General features: G+C 46.4%; 2 protein-coding genes across 4 annotated transcripts in view; both read right to left on the bottom strand.

Moving 5' to 3' along the window:
* Window positions 1-2,505: 2,505 nt before the first annotated feature.
* Window positions 2,506-16,109, bottom strand: ZSCAN25 (zinc finger and SCAN domain containing 25). Of its 3 annotated transcripts, XR_014017677.1 has the most exons (8): window positions 15,999-16,109; window positions 15,054-15,178; window positions 13,333-13,749; window positions 11,987-12,170; window positions 11,293-11,384; window positions 9,590-9,716; window positions 2,966-5,170; window positions 2,506-2,780 (listed from the first exon to the last, which is right to left on the bottom strand). XR_014017677.1 is itself a non-coding variant. In XM_081257418.1 (7 exons), the coding sequence occupies exons 3-7, from the start codon at window positions 13,717-13,719 to the stop codon at window positions 4,338-4,340; spliced, it is 1,665 nt and encodes a 554-aa protein (XP_081113544.1). In that variant the 5' UTR covers window positions 13,720-13,749; window positions 15,054-15,178; window positions 15,999-16,109; the 3' UTR covers window positions 2,506-4,337. The 3 variants fall into 3 exon arrangements, 2 of the variants coding, with proteins under 2 accessions (XP_081113544.1, XP_081113543.1); XM_081257418.1 differs by having other exon boundaries at window positions 2,506-5,170; window positions 11,987-12,208; window positions 13,329-13,749; XM_081257417.1 differs by having other exon boundaries at window positions 2,506-5,170.
* A 6,125-nt stretch (window positions 16,110-22,234) lies between these two features.
* Window positions 22,235-27,304, bottom strand: part of TMEM225B (transmembrane protein 225B) — a 29,651-nt gene continuing 24,581 nt past the window's right edge. Inside the window, exon 7 of the mRNA XM_081257556.1 lies at window positions 22,235-22,669. Within this exon, the coding sequence (XP_081113682.1) occupies window positions 22,497-22,669 (173 nt within the window). The 3' untranslated portion in view covers window positions 22,235-22,496. The remainder of the gene's footprint in view (window positions 22,670-27,304) is intronic.

Below are 27,304 nucleotides of genomic sequence, written 5' to 3'. Positions count from 1 at the left end.
TTCTGTTAACACCCAGGGGATAAAAAGGGGTTTCTCTTACAAAGGTCACACCCCTTGGGAGTGGCACCTTTCCTGTCACAGCAGCATGGCCCACGACGCGCAGCCAAGCCCTGAAGTGCGCGACATTAGCCCTGCGTGAGGGAACCGCAGACACCCAATCATACACAGTGAAGGCTAAATATAAAGTGACCAAATATACCTGTTTGTCCTGGAGTCCCATTTACACCACTGTCCTGACATAACTAATAGCACTTCCTTTCACTCTCAAAAGGGGCAGGAAATGCACAAGATGATCTTGTAAAACCCTGTCACACCAGAGAGCAAAGAAGCTATCAAAGATGATTAGGGTTATGTCGATTTAGGAGCCAATGTGAAGAGGCTCCCACTGGCCAAAAGCAAAATGATTTGAGCATCAATAAGAATAACAACTGTGGTGGACTGGTTTGAATTCATTAATGCATTTTGATTAAAAAATAATAATAATTGATTACTTTTATAAGCAAAGCCACCATATCATTATTATTGTGAAGACAGGTAAATAAAGGGAAGGAAGAATCAAGCATTTCCTTTCCTCTATGAACTGTATCTAATAATAGTGAGGGGAAATTTTTTTTTTTTTTTGAGAGGAAATTTCTTACAGAAGCTTTCCAGCTAATAAACGAAGAATCTTTTATAGAATTAATGAAATAAATGCATTTAGGCTCCCAGCATCATATAATGAGAAACAACCAGACATGCCACCATCTGCAATGTGTTCTTGCCAAATTGTGAAATACAAAACTGGCTCCACCTCTACACCTATAAGTTTTTAGTTAATCAGATGACAGAGAACTATATTAAATTATGCCATGAGTATGCAAACAATAAAATTCAGAGTGTGAGAAACTCCACAGGATAAATAATCCAGTTGTTTCAATAAATGAATTTCAAGGGGAGGGGAATTTCCCTGGCGGTTCAGTGGTTAGGGCTCCGTGCTTCTATTGCAGGGGGTGTGGGTTCGATCCCTGGTCAGGGAACTAAGATCCCACAAGCCATGCAGTGTGGCCAAATAAAAAATTACAATTAAAAAATAAATTTTTTTCAAGGGGAAAAAGGGATAGGGACTATAGATTATTAGACTTAGAAGACAAAGCAACAAATTAAAATTTACAGATCTTATTATTATTATTTTTTTGGCTGCATTGGGTCTTCAATGCTGCGCACGGGTTTTCTCTAGTTGTGGTGAGTGGGAGCTACTCTTTGTTGCAGTGTGCGGGCTTCTCATTGCAGTGGCTTCTCTTGCTGTGCAGCACGGCCTCTAGGTGCGCTGGCTTCAGTAGTTGTGGCACGCGGGCTCAGCAGCTGTGGCTCGCAGGCTCTAGGGCGCAGGCTCAGTAGTTGTAGTGCACAGGCTTAGTTACTCCATGGCATGTGGGATCTTCCCAGACCAGGGCTCGAACCCATGTCCCCTGCATTGGCAGGCGGCTTCTTAAACCGCTGCGCCACCAGGGAAGTCCTCTTACTTTGATCTTAAAGAAGGTTTTTTAAAATGGTGGGGTTTTTTTAAAAAACATTAATTTGGAATTAAGGAACTGCTCAGTTTTTTAGGTATGATAATGGTATTGTGGGTTTTTGGTTTTTTTAAAGAATCCTTACCATTTAGAGGTATACAATGAAATATCTATAAACAACATTTGGGATTTGCTTTAAAATACTTCAACTGGGGAGGAAGATGAGGAGGAGGATGGGGTAGAGATAAAACAAGATTGGTTATGAGTATATATTAAAGTTGAATGATGAATACATGAGGATTCATTTATATATGTTTGAAATTTTCTATTATGAAAAATTCCTAAATAGAAGAATACAGAAAACAATATTTGACATTTGAGTAGATACCAAAAATAAGGCTACTACAACTCCATGGGGAAAGATTTCTTCTGAGACTCTTTTGAGGAACTGTCCATGAGCTTTGGTCTCAAAGCAGACATGGGAGCCCATGTGGGAAAGACAGCAAGGCCTCTTACAGAAGCTCCCTCAAGAGATCTCAACTGACTGGAAACCCAGTGTATGATCAGAGAGTCTACCACTTAATTCAGGTAAACAGAAGCCCATTGATGAGCAACTCAGAGGCCATGCTGGCCCCAAACTCCCCGCCTAGCTTTGGAATACAGACCTTCCAGAAAAGGCCAAACTCAGGTCAGGTCAGCCCCCAAGTCAGACAGACTACAGGCCAGAGGCTTAGGAAAAGCCTCTCATTGGGTTTGGCCTCCAGGTGGCTGTAAGCCTTGCCTGGCTTGTCTGGGGCATGGGGAAGAAAAGAGCTGACTCTGCATCTGGACCTCGACGTTGCTGAGAAGTAGCAGCCCAGCATCTCAGAGAGTGGACATCTCACAGCGCCCTGGTCAGCGCAGCCTCGTGGGGACAACTGAAGGGCCAGGAGGTCATTCGCTAAATGAAAAGTAAACACCACGGTTATCTGCCAAGAAATGAGTGATAAAATAATGTTTTTCAAGGTGGACTGAGTAATGCAACTCTCTGTATTAAAGTCACTACCATTTACCTTATTTACAATGGAAAATGGGGGGGAAAAATCCCAGTGAAAGAATATAATATCAAGAGGCACCATGAGACAGATCACATCTTGCAGTTACAGGACACAGTCCAAAGACAGACTAACTTACAGTCCCGTCAGAACACTAATCACTCAGCAGCCGGCGTCCAAAGGCACAGCATTACGACACTGCAGCACGGTCCAGGCTAGTTAGGCAGTTTCCAGAATGTCCAAGAGAAAGGAAAACCTTTAACGATGGCAAAATAATATAAGAAAGCTTAAACATGTTTACAAACACTGCATCTTCTCATTTTTAAAAAAATGTGTTTTTTTGATGCCTACAAACATCTTTGTTTTTCCTAACTTGGCACTCATGCAAAACAGACTGCTACCATCTCATCATCTCCAGGTGGCCCTGAGGACCCCAAGTACCTCTCAGATGACAAGGACCGAGATGCACTGAGAACGGAGATGACGCAGGAACAAGAGGTAGGTGGTGGCGAATGCATTTCAGGGCCAGCTGACAGGACTGAGGCACAGGCTCAGATGCCAGGTCCAGAGGGTCCCGGAGAGCAGCCACGGGTTCCACTTTGGGTGGTTCTGAAGATCAAATACATTGACCAACACATAAGCTCCACGAGGGCAGGGATTTCCCACCCCACCTCCACACCCCGCCTATTTTATTCACTGATGTACCTCAAGCACCTAGAAGAGTTCCTGGCACACTGTCGGGCCTCAATAAATATTTGTGGAATGAGTCAAGTGAGAAAACAGGGAAGCAGTGCATTATATATATTGTAAAGTGCCATCAGATACAGGCTATTAATACTAGTTCATCTTTTGGCCTCACTTAATTAGAATTTTATACAGACCTGGATGTTTTTTAAAATACTCTCATGTTTATACAGTGATCAACAGCAAAATATTAATTTCCTAACAGATGTGTGGACAGTTGTTATTGTTCAAGGAATAATGGAATGGGGAAACTACCAACGAGAGTAGACTGTCACAGAGACAAAGGGGGCTGCAAATAAAATAAAATAAAGGAGGCTGCCTGAGCGACCCCAGCTGGGAGGAGAAGATCAGGCTCCTGGAGGGGCAGGGCAGAAGGAGCGCAGAGTGAGCCTGAGAGGACTTCCTCTCGCTCAGCCCTCGCTGTGAAGGGAACTGAGGGCGCTCTGCGTTATTAACGAGTCTGCTTCCAGGGCCCAGTCAGAAGCTCCAGGGGAATGAGGTCTCATCTGTCTCGTTCACTGCACTCCCAGCACCAGGCGCACAGTAGGTGTCATTTAACAAATAAGTATCTGTTAAACGGAAAAGAGAATTGGGGGAAGGCAGGGAGACAGAGCTCATGTTCTTGCTGGGACGCAGCCCTCAGAAAAACGAGGCTCAAGCTGCCGACGCGGGACAAGATTTCACCTTGACAACCAGACTTGCTCAGGAGGTGGACGTGAACATCCACTGAAGGAGAAAAACCGGGACCTGAACTGAAAGTCTGGATACTGCTTCCTCAAAAAGGGTAAGAGAAAGTACGAGCACCACTTGGGTAGGAGACGTGAGATGCTGTGCCCTCTGGCCTCTCAAATAAACCAGGCCTCTCCCTTCCCCTATGTGTGAAACGAGTGGAAAGAAAATGGGGGAAAGCGCCTCTCGGCCCCCAACGTCCCTCGACGCCCCCAACCCTTCAGTGAGTAAAGGGGGGCGCATCCTCCAACGAGGTCTCCCTCCGCCTGGTGGTTCCAGAAGGCCCCGCCTTCTCCGGCACCTTCTGTGAGCAAAAGAGGGGCATTTCGGCCGGGCACCCTCACTGCCCTGGGGTCTCCTGGCGATGCTGCGTTTTCTGGTGCCGGTTGAGGATGGACCGCTGGTTAAAGCTCCGGCCACAGGCAGGGCAGCAATAGGGCTTCTCCCCAGTGTGGATCCTCTGGTGCCTGACCAGCCGCTCCCCCTTGCTGAACCGCTTCCCGCACACCTGGCAGCCGTAGGGCTTCTCCCCGGTGTGGGCCCGCCGGTGCACGGCCAGGTTGGCATTCCTGCTGAAGCGCTTGCCGCACTCACAGGTGTAGGGCTTCTCCCCGGTGTGCGTCCGCCGGTGCACCTGCAGGTGCTGCCGGCGGCTGAAGCTCTTCCAGCAGTCCCCGCACTGGAAGGGTTTCTCGCCCGTGTGGCTCCTCTGGTGGACCTCCAGGTGGTGCCGCTGGCTGAAGGTCTTCCAGCACTCGCCGCACGCATACGGCCGCCTGCCCAGGTGGGTCCGCTGGTGCTTCAGGAGGTACTCACGCAGCGCGAAGCCTTTCCCACACTCCCCGCAGCCGTAGGACTTGTCTTCTTCGTGGGTCCGCTGGTGTCTGACCAGATTTGAGCTCCGACTGAAGCCTTTTCCGCACTCAGGGCACTGGAAAGGCTTCCAGAAGGAGCTGTGGGTCTTGAGGTCATCAGGCAGGGGGGCAATGCCGCGCTGGGGAGGAGGCGGCCCAGGCGCGTTTCCCACCGAGCTCCCGGCCTCCTGCTCACAGGTTCTTCCAAGCTCCGGGACCTGGAGAGAGGCTTCCCCAAACCTCTCTGCCAGCCCCCGAGCAAGTGGCCCCTTGGGGTCTGCCAGCTGGGTCTTCGCCTCCTTTTCCTTTCTCCCCAAGCCTACAGGACAAAGGAGATACAGACCGATACTGAAACAGATCTGAAGGTAAACTTACATGTTAGAACCTGGCTTCTAAGGGTGTCCCACTAACAATTCCTTCTTTTTTCCTTTAACCAACAACCTCAGTACATTTGACTTTCTCTGACTCTAAAACCAGACATTCCTTTACTTCTTTCCATCTATTACGGACTGTTTGTGTTCCCTCCCAAATTCACAGGTTGAAGCTCTAAGTCCCCAGGTGCTGCTATTAGGAGGTGAGGCCTTTGGGCACTAATTAGGTGAGAGCATGAGGGTGGCGCGCCCAGGATGGGGTTATGTCCTCTAAGAAGAGAAGCCAGAGCTGGCTCTCTGCACACACAGAGGTCACGTGAGCATGATCCCTCGCGATGGGATTAAGGTCCTTATAAAAAAAGGAACAGCTTCCCCGGTGGCGCAGTGGTTGAGAGTCCACCTGCCGATGCAGGGGACACGGGTTCGTGCCCCGGTCCAGGAAGATCCCACATGCTGCGGGGCAGCTGGGCCCGTGAGCCATGGCCACTGAGCCTGCACGTCCGGAGCCTGTGTTCCGCAACGGGAGAGGACACAACAGTGAGAGGCCCGCGTACTGCAAAAAAAAGAAAAAAAAAAGAAGAGACACAAGACGTCTCTCTCCCTCAGCCACGTGATGACAAGGCAAGAAGGTGGCCACCCATGAACCAGGAAGAGAGGCCCTCACCAGACAACAAATATGCCAGCAACTGGATCCTGGACTTCCCAGCTTCCAGAACTGTGAGATATAAATGTCTGTTGTCTAAGCCACCCATTCTCTGGTATTTTGTTACAGCAGCCCAAGCTCAGACAATCTCCATGCCCTTTTACAGAACAGTCTGCTAAATTTTAATGCCCTCCCTCTTAACTTCCTTCTAAGTCAGACTTTGCTTTCCTTCAAAATCTAACTCAGTGGTTTCCTCTAAGGAACTTGCCCCGATTACTGCCCCATCCTGGGTCTCGTCGACACATATACTCAATTAGCACCATTTATTCCACAACTTACGACTGACCTCGTTGCACGTGCTGTTCTACGGTCATCTGAGATGTTCAGCTTCCCCAGGATCACAGACCTGTTCCAGCAACGGGGAGCTGCTGGCACTGCACGCCCCCCCTCAGCTCACTGTCGCTGCTTGCACTGTGCCCTCCACCTCACGCTGTTTTAGTAAGCTGGGTCTCTGGGAGCCTGGCACAGGGACTGACTCAGGGCAGACGCTTCACGACTGCCGGATGAGTGAATGAATCCAGTCTGCACCAGACTACCTCTACCTCGGCGTATTGATTAGGACTGAAACGCCCTCTACAAGTCCTTCCTCAGATCCCTCTTATACTCTCTCTAAATTAATAGTTGTTTACAGAAGATCAAGAGGAAGTGAAGGAGAAGAGAGAAAAGAGGTACTAGGGAGCAAAGAAGCCAAAAAGAAAAGAAGAGGGAAATGACAGGTGATGCTTAAACGGGAAAGAGTCCTTTCAGGCAAGCCCATTAAAAGATAAAGGGAGGGGCTTCCCTGGTGGCACAGTGGTTAAGAATCCACCTGCCAATGCATGGGACATGGGTTCAACCCCTAGTCCAGGAAGATCCCACATGCCGTGGAGCAACTAAGCCTATGCGCCACAACTGCTGAGCCTGTGCTCTGGAGCCCGTGAGCCACAACTACTGAGCCCATGTGCCACAACTACTGAAGTCCGCACGCCTAGAGCCCGTGCTCCGCAACAAGTGAGGCCACCACAATGACAAGGCCACGCACCACAACAAAGAGTAGCCCCCACTCGCTGCAACTAGAGAAAGCCCACGCTCAGCAACAAAGACCCGACACAGCCAAAAAGAGTAAATGAATTTCTTTAAAAAAAAAAAAAAGAATCCACCTATCAATGCAGGGGACACGGGTTCGAGCCCTGCTCCAGGAAGATCCTACATGCTGCAGAGCAACTAAGCCTGTGCGCCACAACTACTGAGCCTGCGCTCTAGAGCCCGCGAGCCACAACTACTGAAGCCCACACACCTAGAGCCCATACTCCACAACAAGAGAAGCCACCGCAATGAGAAGCCCGCACACTACAACAAAGAGTAGCCCCCGCTCGCCACAACTAGAGAAAGCCCGCGCCCAGCAATGAAGACCCAACGCAGCCAAAAATTAATTAATTAATTGATTTTAAAAAAAGATAAAGGAAAAAAGGACATTTCATGCCTCGTGATGTGATAAAATATGAAGGACACAGCTCTCACTTCTGATGTATTCTTTTATTTTGCACCTTTCACAAAAGTAAGTGTGCAAAACATAAAGAGCTGAAAGAATTTTCATAATGAAGATGACCATTACATAGCAGCCACTTCAAGAAATAACATCACCAGCACCCAGAAGCTCCTCCCGTCCCCTCTGGTGACTGGTGACACCATCCTGCCCACAGGGTAATGTGTTATCCAGGCTTTTATCACCACAAAGTATTTTTGCCTGTTCCCAAACTTTACATATTTGATTCACACATTGTGTCTGCTTCTTCTGCTCAATATTACGCCTGTGTGATTCACCTATATCGTGGTGTAGCTGTAGCTGCAGTACATTCTTTCTCATCAGTGTATGATGTCATACTGTAAGAGTATATTACACTCTCCTTATTAATCTGGCTGATATTCATCTGGGTAGTTTCCAGGTTTGAGGTGTTATGAACAGCAAAATTAAAATTAAATGCAATGCATGAATCTAACTGGACGTGGGGAAATGTGAGTACGAGCTATATATCATGTATCATGAAATTTATGTTTATTTTCTCAGGCCCAATCCTAGACAGTTGTCAATGCAAGAGCTGCAATCACATGGGAAGAACTCTCAGGAAGACTCAAGGTTGAGATGGCTAGAGGATGCTATGCTTGGGAAGCAGACCTCCGGCTCACCCAGTCTCAGCGTAAACGTTAGGGAAGTACGTGGGTTGTTTTGAAACAGCGAGCGGATAAGAGGACAAGCATAAAGCCAGTCTCTAGAACAGTCAGAATGGCCAGGAGGGTGTAAAAACTTGCTGGGAACACAGTGGCGTCCTTGGCAGAGGCCCGTCCCCAGCGCCAGGATGAAGGCGCTAGGATGCTGGCACCTCCACGGGTGCACCATGCACGGATCCTGCGCTCTGCATTTACCTCGGAGGGGTTCCACGTCCTTTGCCATCACAGAAATCGCACATCTCTTCATCATGGGTGACAGCCTTGTACTGGACCCAGGCCTCCCGAGCCAAACCCCCCCCCCCAGTATACTGCCACTGCCACTACTCTGTGATGACCGCTAGTCAAAAATCCACATTTAACTTTACAGTCGGCCCTCCGTATCCAAGCTTCCTCATCCGCAGATTCAACCAAGAGCAGATCACGACGGACTGTAGTACGTATTCATTGAAAAAAATCCACGTGGAAGTGGACCCACACAGATCAAACCTCTGTTGTTAATGGGTCGACTGTTCGATACTTCTGCATGTTTTAAGATGAAACATGTTTTAACATGTTTTAAGATGAAAAAAGACCAGGAGACGTCAGTACAGGTGAGTGGTCAGCACATCACTTACAAAGAAGTGATGAGAGGAGGAAGGAGAGAATCAGAGGGAACAAAGGAGGGGGCCCTTCGCAGCCACGGTTCCCCTCTCCCCACCGCCCACCCCATCCAAGCCGCGGGGCTGTCAGCCCTCGTCCCCAGCGCCCCCCCGAGTGTTCACCGGCTGTCCCCGGGGGGCCCTCGGTGTGCACGTCCCAGGCTCACCCTTCCCTCCTACCTTCTCCTGCTGCTCCTCCCCCACAAGCAGCTTTCCTCCCAGCTCTGACCCCAGGTAAAACCCGGCTGCCACCTGAGACGCCCGGCCGGGCCCTGCTTGCTCTGCAACACCAGCCCACACCAGCCCCTCCCACGGCTGAGATCCCACCACAGCCCCGTGCCCTCCTGCACCCACATACTGTGGGCTCCGAGGTTTCATGAACGTCAGTCCTGTCCCAACACAGAACTGCTAACGTGGGGCCTGCACACAGGGGGCGCTCCGTAAACACAGGCTGGTGAAAGAGATCAGAGGATCCCTCTTTTCTCTTACTCTCAAGCCCTCAGTTCCCTTCAACCACAGACACAGTAGGAGTTCGTTCAGGGCATCCTAACGACCGACCTGTCTCATTTCAGCCAGAATAACTACCTGGTGTTTTCTTGTTCCTTGTCTGCTCCTCTCCTGACCCAGGAAAGCACCTCGCCAGCTCCTTATGTGCCTTGGTCCACGCGCTTTCCACAGACCCGTTTACTCATCTGCCATGATATTCCCTTCCTTTATCAGTAGCATCAGGTTCTGAAATCTGGGGCAAGGACAAGAACCCTGACCTACAGCTTTCAAAACTCCTCAGTTTCTTACCTCCGGGATGGAAACGGTCTTACCTGGAGGTGAGACCCCGCAGTCCTGGGGTTCCACGTACTCCCCAAGGCAGTCTATCTGGGCTGGGGTCACGTGCCTCCACTCCTCCTCGGGGAAAGCCAGGGCCATGTCTTTAAATGGGCCCAACCCCTGAAACAGCACAGGAGACGGCTATGGATAAAGAAGTAATCCCAAGGTAGGAGCACTGGAAAAGCAGAGAGACACAGGGGACAACATTCCAGGGAGAACAGAGCAGGAAGACAGAAGGAATGCGGGTCCCTAGATGGTCCAGAAGTGCCTCCCTCTCGACAGTTTAACGGCAGAGAACGATGGACTTGTCTGAGCCACTGTATTTTTGAGCCTCTGCTGCAGCCACTTGGCTGGTACCCAACGACTGCGGCCTCTAACTTCCACCGTTCAGTCACCTCCACTCGATCCTCATGTTTGATGGAGACTGGGGGCTGCTGTTTAGCCCCTCAACCAGAACTGACTTTCCCTCAGAGATAAGTAAAAACTCGGGCTGGCCCTGCCTTAAGAACAACGTTGTGTTGAAAAACAGCAAACAGCACAGGCATCAACCCTTGCCCAAATACTGCTTTAGTGAGCTCAAACTTGAGTCACTTCTGGGAATTCCCTGAAGTGGGAATTCCCTAACCCTGGTGGTCCAGTGGTTAGGACTCTGTGCTTTCACTGCCGAGGGCCCAGGTTCAATCCCAGAAGCCACGTGGCGCGGCCAAAACAAAAAACAAAAAAACTGGAGTCACTTCTTTTTTCCTGCCAAATGACATCTTTTCTTCTATAAGGAGCTCTTCACTTTAAGACTCAATGTCCCCTTCAGGGAAGTGCCACAGTGGAAATCCCCCACCTCCCGGGGAACACTGGACATCCCATGGGAGAGATTTTCACCATGGCAGGAGTGCCCCACCTGTGCTCCGGTGACCCCCATCTGTGGCAGGCCGAGAAGTGCTAATAAGGCCAAAACTCCTGGAGCGGCCACAGGAGGGGCCAGAGAGACCCGAACTCGGCTCGGGGCTCCTGGGAGCGCCCACTCGAGTCGCCTCCCTCCTGCTGATGTGGGGGGAGGATGGGGTCCAGAGGAAGAGCAGCAGCAGAAGCATCCATAAAGCGTACCCACAAAGGGCTACTGACCTCCTGGCCATCCACCACACCCTAGAACACGCCTCTGGGATTTCCACCACTAATGTCTTCCTCCTCACAATTACAAGAGCAATACTGAGTCGATGGAGGAAAAAAAAAACAAAAAAAAACAAAGAGTAATCCAAATGAGTGAACTGAGCCTCATGCCTAGACCCTAAGGCAGGGGTCCCCAACACCCGGACCGGTACCGGACCGCGGCCTGTTAGGAACCGGGCTGCACAGCAGGAGGTGAGCGGCGAGCGAGTGAAGCTTCCTCTGCCGCTCCCCATCGCTCCCCATCGCTCGAATTACTGCCTGAACCATCCCCCCACAGCCATCCGTGGAAAACTTGTGCTCCACGAAACCAGTCTCTGGTGCCAAAAAGGTTGGGGACCGCTGGCCTAAGGCTCAATTCAAATTAATAACTGAGGATGTAAAGTGGAGAAAACGAAGCTGTCACATCCATCAGAACAAGAAAGGTAGAATAATTCAACTCTGTGGATGGTGCTCCGCTGGGAGGAGAAATCTTGGGGAAGGTGAGCCTCATTCAAAGCGACATTGCAATCCCTGAAGAGCAGTCACAGCTCACCTGGGATCCAGCTGTAAGGAACCCCACTGCCATCTCCTGGTCTCTGGTGCTCACTGCAGGGAGGCCAGGACCAGCCGGAAGAACTGGCAGAGCTGAGCAGGGAAATAAACCAGGAGCAGGATTAGCGCTGTCCTGCAGTAGCTCGTCCACAGGCGTCTAGTGCCTGACACAAAGAACCCCAGGAACCATAAGGAGACTCCAGACAGGTAGGTGTGGGTGTACCCTACCCTGTTCTCCGCTGGGAAGAAGGGCCCAACCCAATATGCGCTGCCCTTCAGGGCTATTCACGCTCCCAAGTCGCACTACGGCAATAACCCCCCTTGAGATTCAGCAACACAATAAGTCACATGTCACTTTTAGGGATTCAGTTTATCTGCCCACTTAAAAAAAATATCCCTACATGTCAGCTACATATTTCCTGGCAGTTTCTAGAAGGGATGTGAGGGAAAGGAGAAGAAATGATAAGAGAGCATGATACCAGATATCCCCCGCAGAAATCAGGAGGTCGAGCTACAGAAAACAATTTCACTTCATCTGTTTCCTACTGAAGTCCAGGAAGTAGCCAAGAAAACTCAGAACTGCACGCTACAGGTAACTTAGTTTATCAACTGCAGGGTTTGTAAAGGAAAGGGGAGGGGGCAGGGCACGAAGCACCCTTCTCTGTGCCCTTTCTTCCCCACTGCTTGCAGCTTACCCTGCTCCTGGAAGGCCTGCGTCCCCTCTCCAGGGTCCTGGTTGAGCTGCTCCTCAGCGCCTTGGTCGAGGCCTTGAATTCCTTCCCCATGGGGCAGCCCCCACTCGGGCTTGACCTCCACGGGCCCCAGGTGGACACTTGGCTCCCAAGGACCTCTGCAAAGTGCTGTCTCCTCCTGCTCTCCCTGCATACGGCACGGAATTGAAGAACAGGCCCCAACACCTATTAGGATGAGGCCTGCATAAGGCTGTTATGAAAGGAGTCGAATTAAAACCTAAAAAAGAGACCCACTGCAGCTGCAGGGGAGACAAAGGACAAGCCGGCTCGGCTCTTCCCCAGGACATGAGTGAGAAGGTGAAAAGGAGGCTAAACTGTCTTTATCAGGCGCTGAGTAACTTCTATGCATCCATGCCATTTTACAAGGGTCCCTTCTGCCCACCTCAATACTGATCAAATTCTACCATGAACTGTATCACAGAGAGATGTTATTATTATTCCAATGAGAACTTTAGCCCAAAACACTCACTATTAGAAAAAAGATTCCCCAGTTACAGATGCTGAAAGTATAAAATACAAAGCCTAGACTGTGCAGTGAATCAGTGAGAAAAAAACTGCTCTAGAAATAGCAAGGAAAACCAGAACTCACAAGAACAGGCCTTTCCTGGTCCACTTTTAAGCTCCTTGGTAGGGAGTAAAAAAACAAAACAACTCTTAGGACTATACAGGAAGTCAGGGGTGACTGCGGTGGGAAAAGGGAGAACACAATGAAGACAGCTTGTTACCTGCAAGCAAAACGGTAACGTTCAGTCCTGCCCTCTCTTTCCCAGACGGCAATTGGGAAACTACCAGAGAGGGACAGACACATGGCCAGAGTCCCAGGGGAGCATCTGAGATGCAAAGTCACTCACTACGTGAGCCGTCTCAGCCAACGTCCCAGACGTGGAAACAGCACTGTTCCAGACAATGCGTCTCAGGAAGAATACTCACCAAGTGGAATTCCAGAATTCCCTGCATCCCCATATGCATCTCTGCCCAAAGAGGAATGAGTCTACCAGGGCCCTTGAAATAGATCAAAACTGCCTCCTTTGGACCCGAGGCTCACAAGGGAAATATGGCCAGGCCTCTGCCTTGATGACCAAAACAGGAGCTGACAGCCCTTCCACCAGCCCTGCGTCTTCCCTGGGAATGGCTTTCCTTGATGAAAACTCCTCTGCCCTCCAAAAAGTACCCCAGATGGTCTGGGACCAGAGGAGGGAGATTCTGCGCCTCATCCACTCCCACTGCTTCCTCAAACCTCTCGCTTCCCGCACCAACAGAACGAGACCCAGATCCCCCTTCTCACCCACCGCCTTGGCCTCCAGGGCTCCCTCCGTGAAGCCCTCCATCACGGCCACAAGGGCCTTGCCGCTCTCTGGGCTGTGCTCCCGAATCCAGGCGTAGAACTCCCGGGGCAGGATGGTCAGGAACTGCTCCAGCACGAGCAGCTCCAGGATCTGCTCCTTGGTGTGCAGCTCGGGCCGCAGCCACTGGCGACAGAGCTCCTGGAGCTCCCTGAGGGCCTCCTGGGGACCAGCCGCCTCCTGGTAGCGGAACTGCCGAAACCTCAGGCGAAAAGTCTCCGGGCTGGGGCCTTCCCTCGCCCTGCCCCACGGCAACTCTTTCTCCAGTTTTACCACAGGGACACCCATTTGCTGCTGATGATCTTCTGCCATCCCTGGACACTCTTTAAGCATCTTCACATCCCCTCCCAGAAGACTGAGGGTCTGTTGGGAAGACCAGACAGACAATGAGAACAGCATAAATAAGACACAGGGAAGGTCAGGTCATCCCAGTTCTGTTCTCTACATCAATGAAATTAGGACTTAGCTTATACCCACAAATAGCTTAAAATCTCAAGAGAGAGACAACACTACAATCATAGAAAAATATAAGACGGGTTATAACTAGGTTAGTCACCAGGGCCCACTCTTCCAACACTTAATATACATTCGACATGTATCTATGTCTGACCCACAGAAACTAGAAATACAACAGAGAACAAGATAGACAAGGTGCTTGCCCTTTGAAACTCACATACTGGTACAGCAGACAGGAAAAAAAAAAAATTAGGGAATTCCCTGGTGGTCCAGTGGTTTCACTGCCGAGGGAACAGGTTCAGTACCTGGTGGGGGAAACTAAGATCCCCGCAAGCCCCATGCGCTCGGCCAAAAAAAATGAAACAAATAAATTTAAATTATAAATGGGGATAAGTTCTAAAAAGGAAGTAAGGAGGGTGTTAATGGGGACAATCAAGTTGGAGACTTGGGGACGTCCCTGGTGGTCCAGTGACCGAGGCTCCTCGCTCCCAGTGCAGAGGGCCTGGTTTCGATCCCTGGTTGGGGAACTAGATCCCACATGCCACAACTAAAGATCCCCCACATGGCAATGAAGATCCCGCGTGCCGCAGCTAAGACCCTGCGCAGCCAAATAAATAAATATATTAAAAAACAAAAAACATTGGGCTTCCCTGGTGGCACAGTGGTTGAAAGTCCGCCTGCCGATGCAGGGGACATGGGTTCATGCCCTGGTCCGGGAAGATCCCACATGCCGCAGAGCGGCTGGGCCCATGAGCCATGGCTGCTGAGCCTGCGCGTCCGGAGACTGTGCTCCACAACGGGAGAGGCCACAGCAGTGAGAGGCCCGCGTACCGCAAAAAAAAAAAAAAAAAAACTTGGAGACTTGGAGAAGGCTTTTCTGAATAAATAGTGCTTAGGCTAAGACCCAACGAATGAATGAGATGAGCCAATCACTGAAAGAGCATTCCAGGCAAAAGCCTTGGGGCTAGAAATTACTCTGCAGTCTGAGAACAAGCCCCAGTGCAGTGTGGCTTCAGCAGGGTGAGGGAGGGAAAGAGCTCAGAGGCAGGCGGAAACCACATTATCGAGGGCCTGGGCACACACTAAGAATTATGGGCTTTACTCTTATTCCTTATTTTAGTGGGGAAATACATGTTCTTCAAAAGTCACTCTGTCTGGGAAGTGTCAATAGAGAATAGATAAGAAGGGTCAAGAAGGGAAACTGCACTTACCGTGGTCCAAGCAGGAGATAAGAGACTTAGATCAATGTGGTGACAAAGAAGCAGACAAAGTCAAGACATCTGGGAGGTAAAACCAATAGACCTGCTGGTGGCTAGGATGTGACGGTGTACTCAGCCTAAAGAAAACAAGAGAACAATATATATATATCATTACTATAATTGATCAAAAGATTTCTAACTTGTGTAGGCTTTACCATTCAGAAAGCATGTGAGCACATACTCCCATTTAATACTTACAACCATCCTATCGGGTGAGTACTACTTCCCCTGCTTTTCAGAAACTGAAGACGTAAGAGGTTAGATTGCAGGCCAACGTCGGCCTCCCAAAACATATGGTATAGATGAGAAACATGGGAGGCCAAAAAGACAGAAAGGTTTATGCAGGTTCAAGTACTCATGAGAAAGAAGAGGCTTGCAGTAGACTTGGGGAGGGGGATGGGCTCACTCTAAACAGAGCAGAGAATAAGCAATTGTCAGTTATGTACGTCCCAAGTGTGTGCTTAATATTCTATTGGAAGTTACTGTATCTACCTATCTACCTAGGTATCTACCTACCTACCTACCTACCTACCTATCTTAAATCTACTGACATTTTCAGTCTATTCATTTTCTCTGGTGCATCAATTGAGATTTCTCTTTCCTGGCTTTCTAGCTATTGCATTTGTTCATGGTTGCATTTACCGCATTATAGTACGAATGTTTACCCCTCTGTCTCTCTCCGTCTGCCAGATTCCCTTTAGTCAGGAAAGGTCCTCACTCATCTTTTACCCCTAGCACTTGACAAACAGGCGACCCATGGTTCCTTTGAATGAGCGTCTGGTTCTAAAACGACCACTCTCACTCTTCACAGTGTTCCGCTTTGGTTCAAGAGATCAGGCTCGTGGACACCCCTCCGTTAAGGCAACCCTGGCCGGGCGGGATCAGCCTCGCTCCTACCTGAGCCCAGCGCGGTGCGGCCCCCCGGGTCCCGCTCGGTGCCGCGGGAGTCAGCTCCGGGGAGACGCGCCGCCCGCAGCGACAGCCTCGCAGCTGCCGAGGCCCGCAGCAGGCCCCGCAGCCCCGCACCTGTGCCGGGCTCGCCCGGGCCCGCGGCGGACCGGAAGTGGGCGACGGACGCTGTCAGACAGGTGCGTCAAGGAAGGGCCCCTTCCGTTTCCCCTCTAGGACTCTCGGAGGCCGGTGCGTCTCGATGGTCGCTCGTCCCCGGGGACCGTTCGGGAGCGCGCGCTGGACCACCAGGGGCTCCTCCCCCGCCTACCTACTTCCCTCGAGGCTCGCGGTCCCCAGGCCCCTTTGCGCCTCCGTGCCTTTGCACCTGCGTTCCTCCGGTGGGAAGGACCCACCGGACGCACCGCCGGGTACGGCGCCTCCCTCAAAGACTTTAGAGACCCGTCGGTCGACAAGTGTTTATTGCAGCCTCCAGCGCTTTTTGCGAGGGTTAGGGGCGGAGGGTGATGGAGGGTAGCACCGAGTATTGTGGGTTCACATAAGGGGCCTCCACCCTGGGTAGTGTGTGGGGGCGTAGGCGTAGGCGCTAGTCAGGGAAGCCTTCCTGGAGGAGCCGGCACCTGAGCTCAGATTTGATGGATGGACCCAAGAGTGAGGTCAGGTGCCCCCATGCGGAGGGAGCACGACGAGCCCAGCAAATGGTGGGGACTGGTGGCTTTCCCGCTCCCTCAGAGCCGCTAGAGCAGGCGGCTGAGCTAGGTGACCTGGAGGCAATGGGAAGCCGCGGAAAGATTTAAAGGCGAGAAGGGACCGATTTTAGAAAGGTGCTACAGAGAAACCTGCAAGAGAGACTGAGCAAGAGGCGAGGGAGGTGGGGAGATGAGAAGACTGACTGTGGGTTAAACGAAGCTAAATAATGCAGTCCCCGAGAGAAAGGATGAGAGACAGGACTGGGGCAGTCGTGAGACTACAGATCGCAAGGAGAGTTTGGATATCAAACATATTGGGAAAGTAAAATTGGCAAAGTTTAGGGATTGATTGGATCTGGAGAATGAGAGAGAAGGTGGAATCATTTAGTAAATGACAAAGGCCACATCTCATATCAATAAGAATGTACTTTTAGAAAGCAGACAACTGGTTGGTCATCTGGAAGTAGGTAACATTGGGTCCATTCCTTATACCACATGCCAGGGCAAAGTCCAGCCCTGCTCACAGGGTCTCCCATCCTTTTATAGTACAAATTTCGTTATCAACCCATCTTGGAAATATTGTTGGCTCGCCTCCTCATTTGCTAATATGCCCTCACATCCAAGAGGGACAGGGCTGAACCATCGAGGACCAAGAGAAACAGCCTGATGGACTTAGTCTGTCTTGGAAAACTGAACTATACCGAGCGATTTCAAAAACCATCGTTCAGCTTGCCATGGAGAAGACACAAGGAAGAAGGCATTCTGGAAGAGGCAAAGAGAGATTGGATCAGATCACAGGTTTCCAGGTCAGCCTTGGAGAAGAGAAAGGGGCTCTTCTGAACGGGGAAGAAAAGAATCAAACATGGGTTATGGTCTAGGTTAGGGCTCAGCAAACTTTTTCTATGAAGGACCAGATGGTAACTATCCTAGACAGAACACATAGTGTGTCGCCTGTTCTTCATTTTTACAATCCTTTAAAACTGTAAAAACCATTCTTAGCTCACAGCCAGGGCTGGGTTTGACACAAGGGCTGTAGTTTGCTTACGCTGAAATAGATTATTTTAAAATTATTCTAGAGAAGTGTTTAAGGAGCTCATTCTTAACCTCTTTTCTCAGTGATGTTGCCTGCTGAGAGTGCAGGGGACAATGATAGGTTGCAGCCTAAATAATGGAGTGAAGATTAGCATATCTGTTGTGAGGAATGATGTAGGAAAAAAATCATAGAATGAATGAAAAGATTGTCAAGCAACACTGAATGACTGATATTGAAAACAAAACAAAATAAGTGACAGAATCAATCCACACAATTGTCTATGCAGTCTGGGGGCTAAGAAAACAGCTGGATTAATCCAATATTAGGATTGGTCATAAGGATGATTATGAAAGAATGCCAAGGGCGTGGGGGGAGTGAGGGCTCTAGTGGGAGAAGGTTGTACTGAGTGACCATGGAGTCCAAGCTGAGTGGGGGAGCGACCGAAACCAACAAGAAAAACACGGAGACCTGAGGAATCAGAGGTTAGGATGAGGCCATGAAGCAGGTTTCAGGAATTTTTTCGGAAATGTAATAGGCAAACTAAGCATAAAACGCATTATCCTGTTTGTTTTCCATAAACAGAATCATACTATATTCTATTCTGCTCTTTGCTTTTATTCAGTAAACAACATATCTTTCCACACCTACACATACTGATCTACCCCACTCTTTACCAGCTCTACAGTATTCCACTGTATGTTCTGTGTTCCCCATGATTTATAAAGCTTATCAGTGGACATTTAGGTGGTTTCCAGCATTCAGATTTACCAGAAACCTGGATGAACATCGTCATACAGAATTCCTTGTGCACTTTTTGGCAAATAAATCTAAAGGATGAGTTCCCATACATGGAATTATGGGATCTAAATCACATTCATTTAAAATTTTGTCAGCTATTGCCAAATTATCCTGCAAAGAGTCTGCACCAATTTCCACTCTCACAAACAGTGGGGGATAGCGTTCATTTCCCCACAGTCTCATGAACGCTGGATGTCATCAAACTTTTTCATCTTTGCCAATCTGATGAGTGAAATCAGTGATGCCCACGTTTTTGTTTGGACTTCTTAATTATAAGTGAAGTCGTTTTTCCTACCTTCATTAGCTACTTGTATTTCCTTTTCTGCAAACTGGCTATTTTTACCCTTTCTTCTGTTTCTGTTGGGTTATCTCTTTCTTACTGAAATATGAGTTTTTTGAAAATTAAGGAAAATAGCCCTTTTTCAAAAGTTTTGCAAATATTTTCCTATTTGCCTTTTGTCTTTCTTAATGAAACTCTGTGCACTGCAAAATATATGTTTTACGTATTCAAATTAATCCTTCCTTTTTCTTTAAATCTTCTCTGTTTTGTGCCTTCCATACTCCAAGATGATTTTGTAAATCCCCTGTACACACTTCTAAGACATTTATTGTTAGGTTAAATGTGAGATCTGTCGGAAATGCATTCTGATCAAAGGAAAAAAAAAAAAGAGAAAATCCAGCCAGTCTTTTTTTTTTCCAAATGGCTAGCAAGTTTTCCTCAACCATTTATTGAAGGATCAATAATCCTTGCTGATTTAAAAGGTTAATTTTATCAAATATTATATTCCTCTATAAAGTAGGCTTTATATTAGTACTCTTACTCTGTTCTGTAATCTCTGTATCCTGTGTCAGGACCTGCCAAACTGTTTTAATTACTGCAGTTTTATGTTGTGCTTTTGCATCTGGAGAGATTTTTTATATCATTGACCCTACTTTCCCATGGTTTAAAGAAGAGATTGTTGGAGAAAAATTAAGAATGGTACCCTGAAAACTGCAGAAGAAACCAGATAAGTTCTGACCTCATGCTCCTGGCCCTGAGAGACCAGACTAGAACTAAGGATTGCTAGGGAAATGGCATTGTCAGAAAGAAGGCAGATTTCAGGAAGATGAGCAATTGAAGGCTTTTTTTTTTTTGGCAAAGAACATGGTACTGAATGAATTGAGAGCATGGGGGCATGGCAAGAAAGAAGAAGGGAAAAAGGGAGGAAGGGAAGGAGAAAGGGACAGATGCAGAGGGAGAGAGGAAGAAAATTATCTGACAAGAGACAGAAGAGATGAGGTTACGAGGTGAAATACAGAAAGCCGGGAGAAGTTGTCATGACCATAAAGAGGAAACAGGTTAAGAGGCAGCAGAGTTTACTTTAAAATTTTAAAAACCTGTACTGAACATCAGAGGGCTTCACCTCTCTGGTTCTTTAATAAGAAAATGGGTAGAATCATAGCTGGCCTGTCTTTAGCAGTACAGAGTGAAATGGCAGATGTGAACGTTGTTTTAGCACTAACTATAGAAATGAAGGTTATAGGAGTTCAGAGTGCTGTTATGGACAGTGTTGGATATTTGACTTATATTACCCAATTTACCCTTTAAGATTTAATATGAATTTTTGAATAGGTAATACATGTACATGATTCAGGAGCCAAACTCATATAAGAAGTTACACACAGAATGATTACTCCTCCCTCTGCCCACTCCACCCACCCCATTTTTTAAAATATAAATTTATTTATTTATTTTTGGCTGCATTGGGTCTTCATTGCTGCACACGGGCTTTTTCTAATTGTGGCAAGCGGGGGCTACTCTTCGTTGCGGTGTGCAGGTTTCTCATTGCAGTGGCTTCTCTTGTTGCAGAGCACGGGCTCTAGGTGCACGGGCTTCAGTAGTTGCAGCACATGAGCTCAGTAGTTGTGGTTCGCGGGCTCTAGAGCGCAGGCTCAGTAGTTGTGGTGCACAGGCTTAGTTGCTCTACGGCATGTGGATCTTCCTGGACCAGGGCTCAAACCCACGTCCCCTGCATTGGCAGGCGGATTCTCAACCATTGTGCCACGAGGGAAGCCTCCACCCCATTTCTTAATCTACCCCCATCTCTAAAGATTCATTCATTTATTATACGGTCTTCAAGTGTTTATTTATTTGCAAATACTAATATTCACATATTTCCCTACCTTCTCCCCTTTTCTTACATGAAAGGAAATATACTAGATACCTTGCTTTTTATCATGTAATATGTCCTAGAAAATATTCCATATCAGTACTTAGAGACCTTTCTCATTCTTTTTTTTTTAAGCTGGTGTGGATGTAACATAATTTATTTAAAGTGTCTCCTGTTGATGAGCATTTGAGTTGCTCCTAATCATTTGTTACTGCAAAAGCTGCAGCATTTAATCACCCTGCACCTATGTCATTCTTAAAGATGTGTGCAGGTATATCTGTTGGATAAATCCTTAAATTGAGAGTTGGGTTGGGTTAAAGCATTACTTCTGCAGTTTTGTAGGTATTGCCAGATTCCCCTCAGGAGGGCTGTATCATTTTGCACTTCCATCTGCCATGTATGATGGTGCCTACTTCCCCACAGGTTAGCCAACACAACATGTTGGCATCAAACTTTTGATTCTTGCAAATCTCACGGGGAGAAATGGCATCTCAGTAGAGTGTCCTCCATTTTTTGAAAATTTTGCACTTCTTTTAATTTCTTTAACACATTAATAATAGCTTAATAATAGTTATTTTAAAGTTTGTGTCTGCTAAATCCAATATTTGGATCATTCTGTCATCTGCTTCTATTGGTTGTTTATTCTCTTGTTGGTCACATTTCTTCATGTCTAGTAACTTTGCATAGTACACCAGTATTTGTGCATAAAGGAAGAGGCTCTAGGCCTTCCACAATGGGGCCATGCTTTGTTCCAGAGTGTCTATTCCAGTAAATAATAATAATAACAATAAAGCATTGCCCCATCATGGAAGAGGTTGGTCATCTCATATCAGTTTTCCTAAGCAGATGTTACTCCTTCCAACAGATTCCTTTTCAATAGAAAGGAACTTTATTTTAGTGAAGTTTTCTTGAATTTTAGTTTTAAATACTTGTTCTGTTCCTTTATTTCCATTTTCTTCCTCAGGGACTCCGATTTTACCTACATTGGACATACATACCTGAAGAACAGGCAATAGGTGTTTTAGTTAGACTGTCTTTAGTTTTTTATTACATTTCTCTCCAAAAGGTATCTTGGGAGTTTCTTTCTTATAGGGAGATGATGACAGCCTAGTTCCAGTCTTTTCACTTTGCCACCTCACAAAACCCTATAGGAACAATATAGAACTAGGCATACAGAAAATCTACAAACTCTAAAATATGTAACAGTGGGCCAGACCACCCTAAATCAGCAGAATGAGTATGGAAAGCCACAACTGGGAGATCAGCATGGCTGGAACAGTGGGGTGGTTATACTCTGTTCAGTTTTTATTTTACAAAACTCACGTCACTTGATCATTTCCTAATATTCCTCCCTCCCTTCCTGCCCTCTAGGCTGGAGGCTGGTGTTTTGTTGTGTTTTGTTTGTTCATTTGTTTATTTTTTGGCCATGCTGTGTGGCATATGGGATCTTAGTTCCCCAACCAGGGATTGAACCTGTGCCCCCTGCACTGGAAGCTCAGAGTCTTAACCACTGGACCACCAGGGAAGACCCCTGTTTGTTTTTTGAGGCATGGATTAACAGACAGTAGTCATTGTTTTATCGAAAACACTTGTCCAAAAAAATCACTCAGAAAGCTCAGAAGAATTCAGAAAACTTTTAACAAATTTCAAACACACGCAAGATAGAATCACTTTGAGTAGGGGAAGTGGAGGGTTGATTTGACACTCAAGAGCCTCATCAAAAGTAGCAGAGACTGGTGGAGGTGGGGGAGCCACACACAGTGACATGTGTGCACTCACACAGCTTGATGAAGGGCAGGGCACAGACTATCTTGGTCTAGATAACTGTTTCTTCCTTCAGCAGCGTCTCCCTCTGTATGGAGCTCAATTCTCCTCCCAAACTCTCCACGTTTTCCAGGTGTGAGATCTCTTGGGTCTCCTCAGTACTCTGGGAAATGGGCAACAAATGACAGCTAAGGCAGGCTGTTTCTTGAACGAGGCAGATGGCACCTGGGTGACAGCAAAAGTTTGGGTCAGGTGAGAGAGAGAGTGTCAAGCTCAGTGCCTGCCCTAGAGGTCGGAAACTCCCTCCTCTGACCTGACTCCCTCTGGTCTGCACCTGCTCTCCTAGTTCTCCCCTCCAATAAAAGGACAAGGCATACAAATAGATGGATAAATTCATGGAACCATGGCCAGTGCTGGAAGGTATCTTAGCAATTGTCTAACCATTAATAGGTAAGAAAACAAGGTTTCAGAGAGGAAGGTCAAACACAAAGCCCAGGCCTCTTCATGGCCAACTCACTCAAGACCCTCAGTAAGTGAAAGAAAGGAAGAAGAGAATCAATGTTGATAAGAACAAACGGAGATATCTTGAGTGGATAATAAATGCTGTATTACGGCTAAGACTAAGATAAAAGACAACTATTTTTAGCTTTATAGCAGACCAGCTACTCTCCCACTAAACAAAACAAAAATTCTAAATATTTCTTCAAAAACCTATTATTTATAAATGCATCATCAAGCTGACATCAGAGTAAGACATTCTTAGACGCCAAAACCATAGTGATAACAGGAATTTGAAGGGTTAAGCAACCACACAATTAGCCTTCACCTTGGAGACATGCACTCAACCCATGTGACCCTGAGTTTCCATTCTGTTGGCCTTTTGGGACACGGAAAAATAAAAGGAAAGCCCAGGTCCTGCTCACAGTGGGGAAATCTAATAAGAGTCGGCCACATGAAACTGGAACTGCAAAGTTACCTGCATTGACTGAGATTTCACAAACACAGGCTAGCTGTTATGTGGGTCTGCAGCTAAACTAACAATACCTAAGTATTTTGGTTGTGATCCTAGGGTAGTTCTGCACCCAAGCACCGGGCAGAAGCAAATGCAAATCCTTTTTTGAGGAAACACTTTAAATATAGGCCTCAAATAATTTCCAACAACGACAACAAAAAAATATTCCAAGGAAAATAAGTTCACAGTCGAAATCCACAGACCATACCAAGAAAGAAGGTACCACAGCAAGAGCCTATAGAAACAGCAGCAAATAATTCAGTTGTTAAACTTATAAGACACAGAATATAAAATAAGTATGTTTAACATGTATAATAAAAATATATTCAGAGAACAGATTTTAAACATGAGGAAAAAAGCATAAAAGTAACAAGATTTACAGGAAAATACAACTTCTAGTTATAAAATAGATTAACTGAAATAAAGATTTAATGGCTAGGTTAAATAGATCAGACACAGCTAAAAAGTGAATGGGTAGGGACTTCCCTGGTGGTCCAGTGGTAAAGAATCCACCTTGCAATGCAGGGGACACGGGTTTGATCCCCGCTCAGGGAACTAAGATCCCACATGCCATGGGACAACCAAGCCCGCGTGCCACAACTACTGAGCTCGCGTGCCTCAACTAGAGCCCGCGTGCCGCAAACCACAGAGCCCACGGCTCTGGAACTGGTGCACTACAACTATAGAGCCCACACGCCCTGGAGCCTGTGCGCCACAACTAGAGAAGGGAAAACCCACATGCCACAACTAGAGAGAAGCCCGCCAACTAAGACCCAATGCAGCCAAAAATACAGTTAAAAAATAATGATAATAATAAATAAATCTTTTTTTAAAAAGCGAATGGGTAAAATTGAAGATACATCTATATAAGTTATTCACAATGCAGCCCAGAAAGACAAAGACAGAAAATATGAAAGAGAAATTAAGACATGCAGGATAGAGTAACAAGGTCTAACAGAAATCTTCCTGGAGTTCCACAGAGGACAAAAAGAAAGGGAAATAAAATGGGGAGGAGATAAAAATGTTTTACAAATGCTGAGAGATATCACTCCTCAGCTTCAGTTCACACATCAGATCATAACACAAACATCCATACCCTGCAAAATACCAAAAAAAGTCTCAGAGAAAAAAAAGTTGCCTCAAAAAGAATGATATTTTTGGGCTTCCCTGGTGGTGCAGTGGTTGAGAGTCCGCCTGCCGATGCAGGGGACACGGGTTCGTGCCCCGGTCCGGGAGGATCCCACGTGCTGCGGAGCGGCTGGGCCCGTGAGCCATGGCTGCTGGGCCTGCGTGTCTGGAGCCTGTGCTCCGTAGCGGGAGAGGCCCCAACAGTGAGAGGCCTGCGTACCGCAAAAAAAAAAAAAAAAAAAAGAATGATATTTTTAAAGAGAGCCAACTTCTCAACAATAAGAACAGAAGTGGGAAAGTAATAGAATAATATCTTGAATGCTGAGAGAATAACTGTTAACTTCAAAATCTATATTCAGCAAAACTAACTTTAATAGACAAAAATGAAAGATAATTTCATACAAACAAAATATGAGATAGTATATCTCTAACTGACCCTCATTAAAAAAGCTAAAAAAGAAAAAAAATGAGGGCTTCCCTGGTGGCGCAGTGGTTGAGAATCTGCCTGCTAATGCAGGGGACACAGGTTCAAGCCCTGGTCTGGGAAGACCCCACATGCCACGGAGCAACTAGGCCCGTGAGCCGCAACTACTGAGCCTGCGCGTCTGGAGCCTGTGCTCCTCAACAAGAGAGGCCGTGATAGTGAGAGGCCCACGCATCCCGATGAAGAGTAGCCCCCGCTTGCTGCAACTAGAGAAAGCCCTCGCACAGAAACGAAGACCCAACACAGCCATAAATAAATAAATAAATAAATAAAATACATTAATTGTCAAAACTAGAGTCATCATCATTATCATTATAAAAAAATGATATAAATGAACTTATTTACAAAACAGAAACAGACTCATAGACTTAGAGAACAAACTTATGGTTACCAGGAGGGAAGGGTTGAGGGAGGGATAGTTAGGGAGTTTAGGATTGACAGGTACACAGTGCTATATCTAAAATGGGTAACCAACAAGGACCTACTGTATAGCACAGGGAACTCTGCTCAATATTATGTAACAACCTAAATAGGAAAAGAATTTGAAAAAGAATAGATACATGTATAAATGAATCACTTTGCTGTACACCTGAAACACAACATTGTTAATCAACCATACTCCAATATAAAATAAAAAGTTAAAAAAAATCATTATAAAGTATGTACTTCAGGATAATGATCTTAGATAGAAGGTCTGAGGTTTGATGAGCAGCTAAATTGGTAAATATGTGGGTAAATTTAAACAAGTATTAAATGCATAAAATAATAATAATAATAATGTATAGAATTTTTTAAAAAACAGAAGAAACCAAAACACTGGACAAAATGCATATAAGTTGGGGGGGAGGGTCCTTGAATTATTTATGAAGAGAATAAATATGCTGATTAACTAAGCATGTTAAAATGTCAAGAGTAACTATGACACAAATGAAAACAGACCGTATAATTTCCAAGCTAATGAGGGAGGAAATGTAATGAGAATTATATACATAACGTTCAATCAACCCAAAGCAAGGCAAGTGAGGTAGAGGGTGGGGAGCAGAAAAAACTGAAAGCACAAACTAAGGTGGTAGAAAAAATACAAATATATCAGTAGTCACAATAAATGTAAATCAACTAAATGCTCCAGATAAAAGACAAAGGTTATAATAAGACTAGATGAAAAAATCCAGTCATAAGCTATCTATAAGAGACATCCATAATGTGAAGACAGAGACAGGTTTAAAGTAAAAGACCTAACAGGCAAATAATAACCTAAAGAATGTAGAGGTAGTTATAGTAATATCAGATAAAACAGACTTTACAACAAAAAACATTATAAGGAATAAAAAGTATCACAGCATGATGACAAAAAGTTCAATCCACTAGTAAAATATAGCAATTCTAAATCAAGGTTTAAACAAGATAATAAAAAAGCTTGATGTAATGTTTATAGATAAAAGGTTGCATTCAACATGAGACATGAAAACGGACCTCAGACTAGGCTATAAAGCAAGTCAATAAATCTGAAAATATTAGGACTATATAAACCATGATCTGTCATCAAATTGAAACTAAGTTAAAATCATTATCACCAAGATACAATAAAAATTCTATGCTTAGAAATTTAAAAGTATATTTTAAAATAATTCATGGATCAAAGAAAAAATCATAAGGGGAACAAGAAAATATCTGAAATCAAACAACAACAAAAGATATTACACATCAAAATGAGAGCTGCAAATAAAGATGCAATTCTTAGAGGGCAACTGAAGCTTTAAATGCCTACTTAGAAAAGAAGAAATAATCAATGAGCTTAGATCCTGATTTAGGAAGCTGAAAAAGGAACAGCAGAATAAACACACAAAAAAGTAGTAGGGAGGGAAGTTCAAAATAAGAAGCAAAAAGTAATTAAATAGAAAACAAACAAGGTTTGTTTTCAAGAAAGCTAAAAATCTGGTTCTTTGAAAACACTAAAAAAAACTGATAAACCTCTGACAAACATAGTAATGAAAAAAGAGAAAATTAGGTGTGAAAAAAATACATAACTACAGCAACTTCCCTGGTGGCGCAGTGGTTAAGAATCCACCTGCCAATGCAGGGGACACGGTTCGATCCCTGGTCCAGGAGGATCCCACATGCCACAGAGCAACTAAGCCCATGTGCCACAACTACTGAGCCTGCGCACTAGAGTCCATGAGCCACAACTACTGAAGCCCGCGTGCTGCAACTACTGAAGCTCGCACACCTAGACCCC

This window comes from Mesoplodon bidens (genome assembly GCF_964165515.1).
Source record: "Mesoplodon bidens genome assembly, chromosome: 15".
Lineage (NCBI taxonomy): Eukaryota > Metazoa > Chordata > Mammalia > Artiodactyla > Ziphiidae > Mesoplodon > Mesoplodon bidens.
The sequence above is the reverse complement of the archived record's forward strand: the minus strand, read 5'-3'. Positions and strand labels throughout refer to the sequence as shown.

Coding starts and splice junctions, on each gene's coding strand:
- ZSCAN25 (XM_081257418.1), bottom strand. CDS start 13,719: ATGCTTAAAGAGTGTCCAGGGATGGCAGAAGATCATCAGCAGCAAATG. Junction 11,385..11,986: donor GCAGGCCTTCCAGGAGCAGG/GTAAGCTGCAAG, acceptor TTCCCTGCTCAG/CTCTGCCAGTTCTTCCGGCT. Junction 9,717..11,292: donor TCCTTACAGCTGGATCCCAG/GTGAGCTGTGAC, acceptor GTGCTGTTTCAG/GGGTTGGGCCCATTTAAAGA.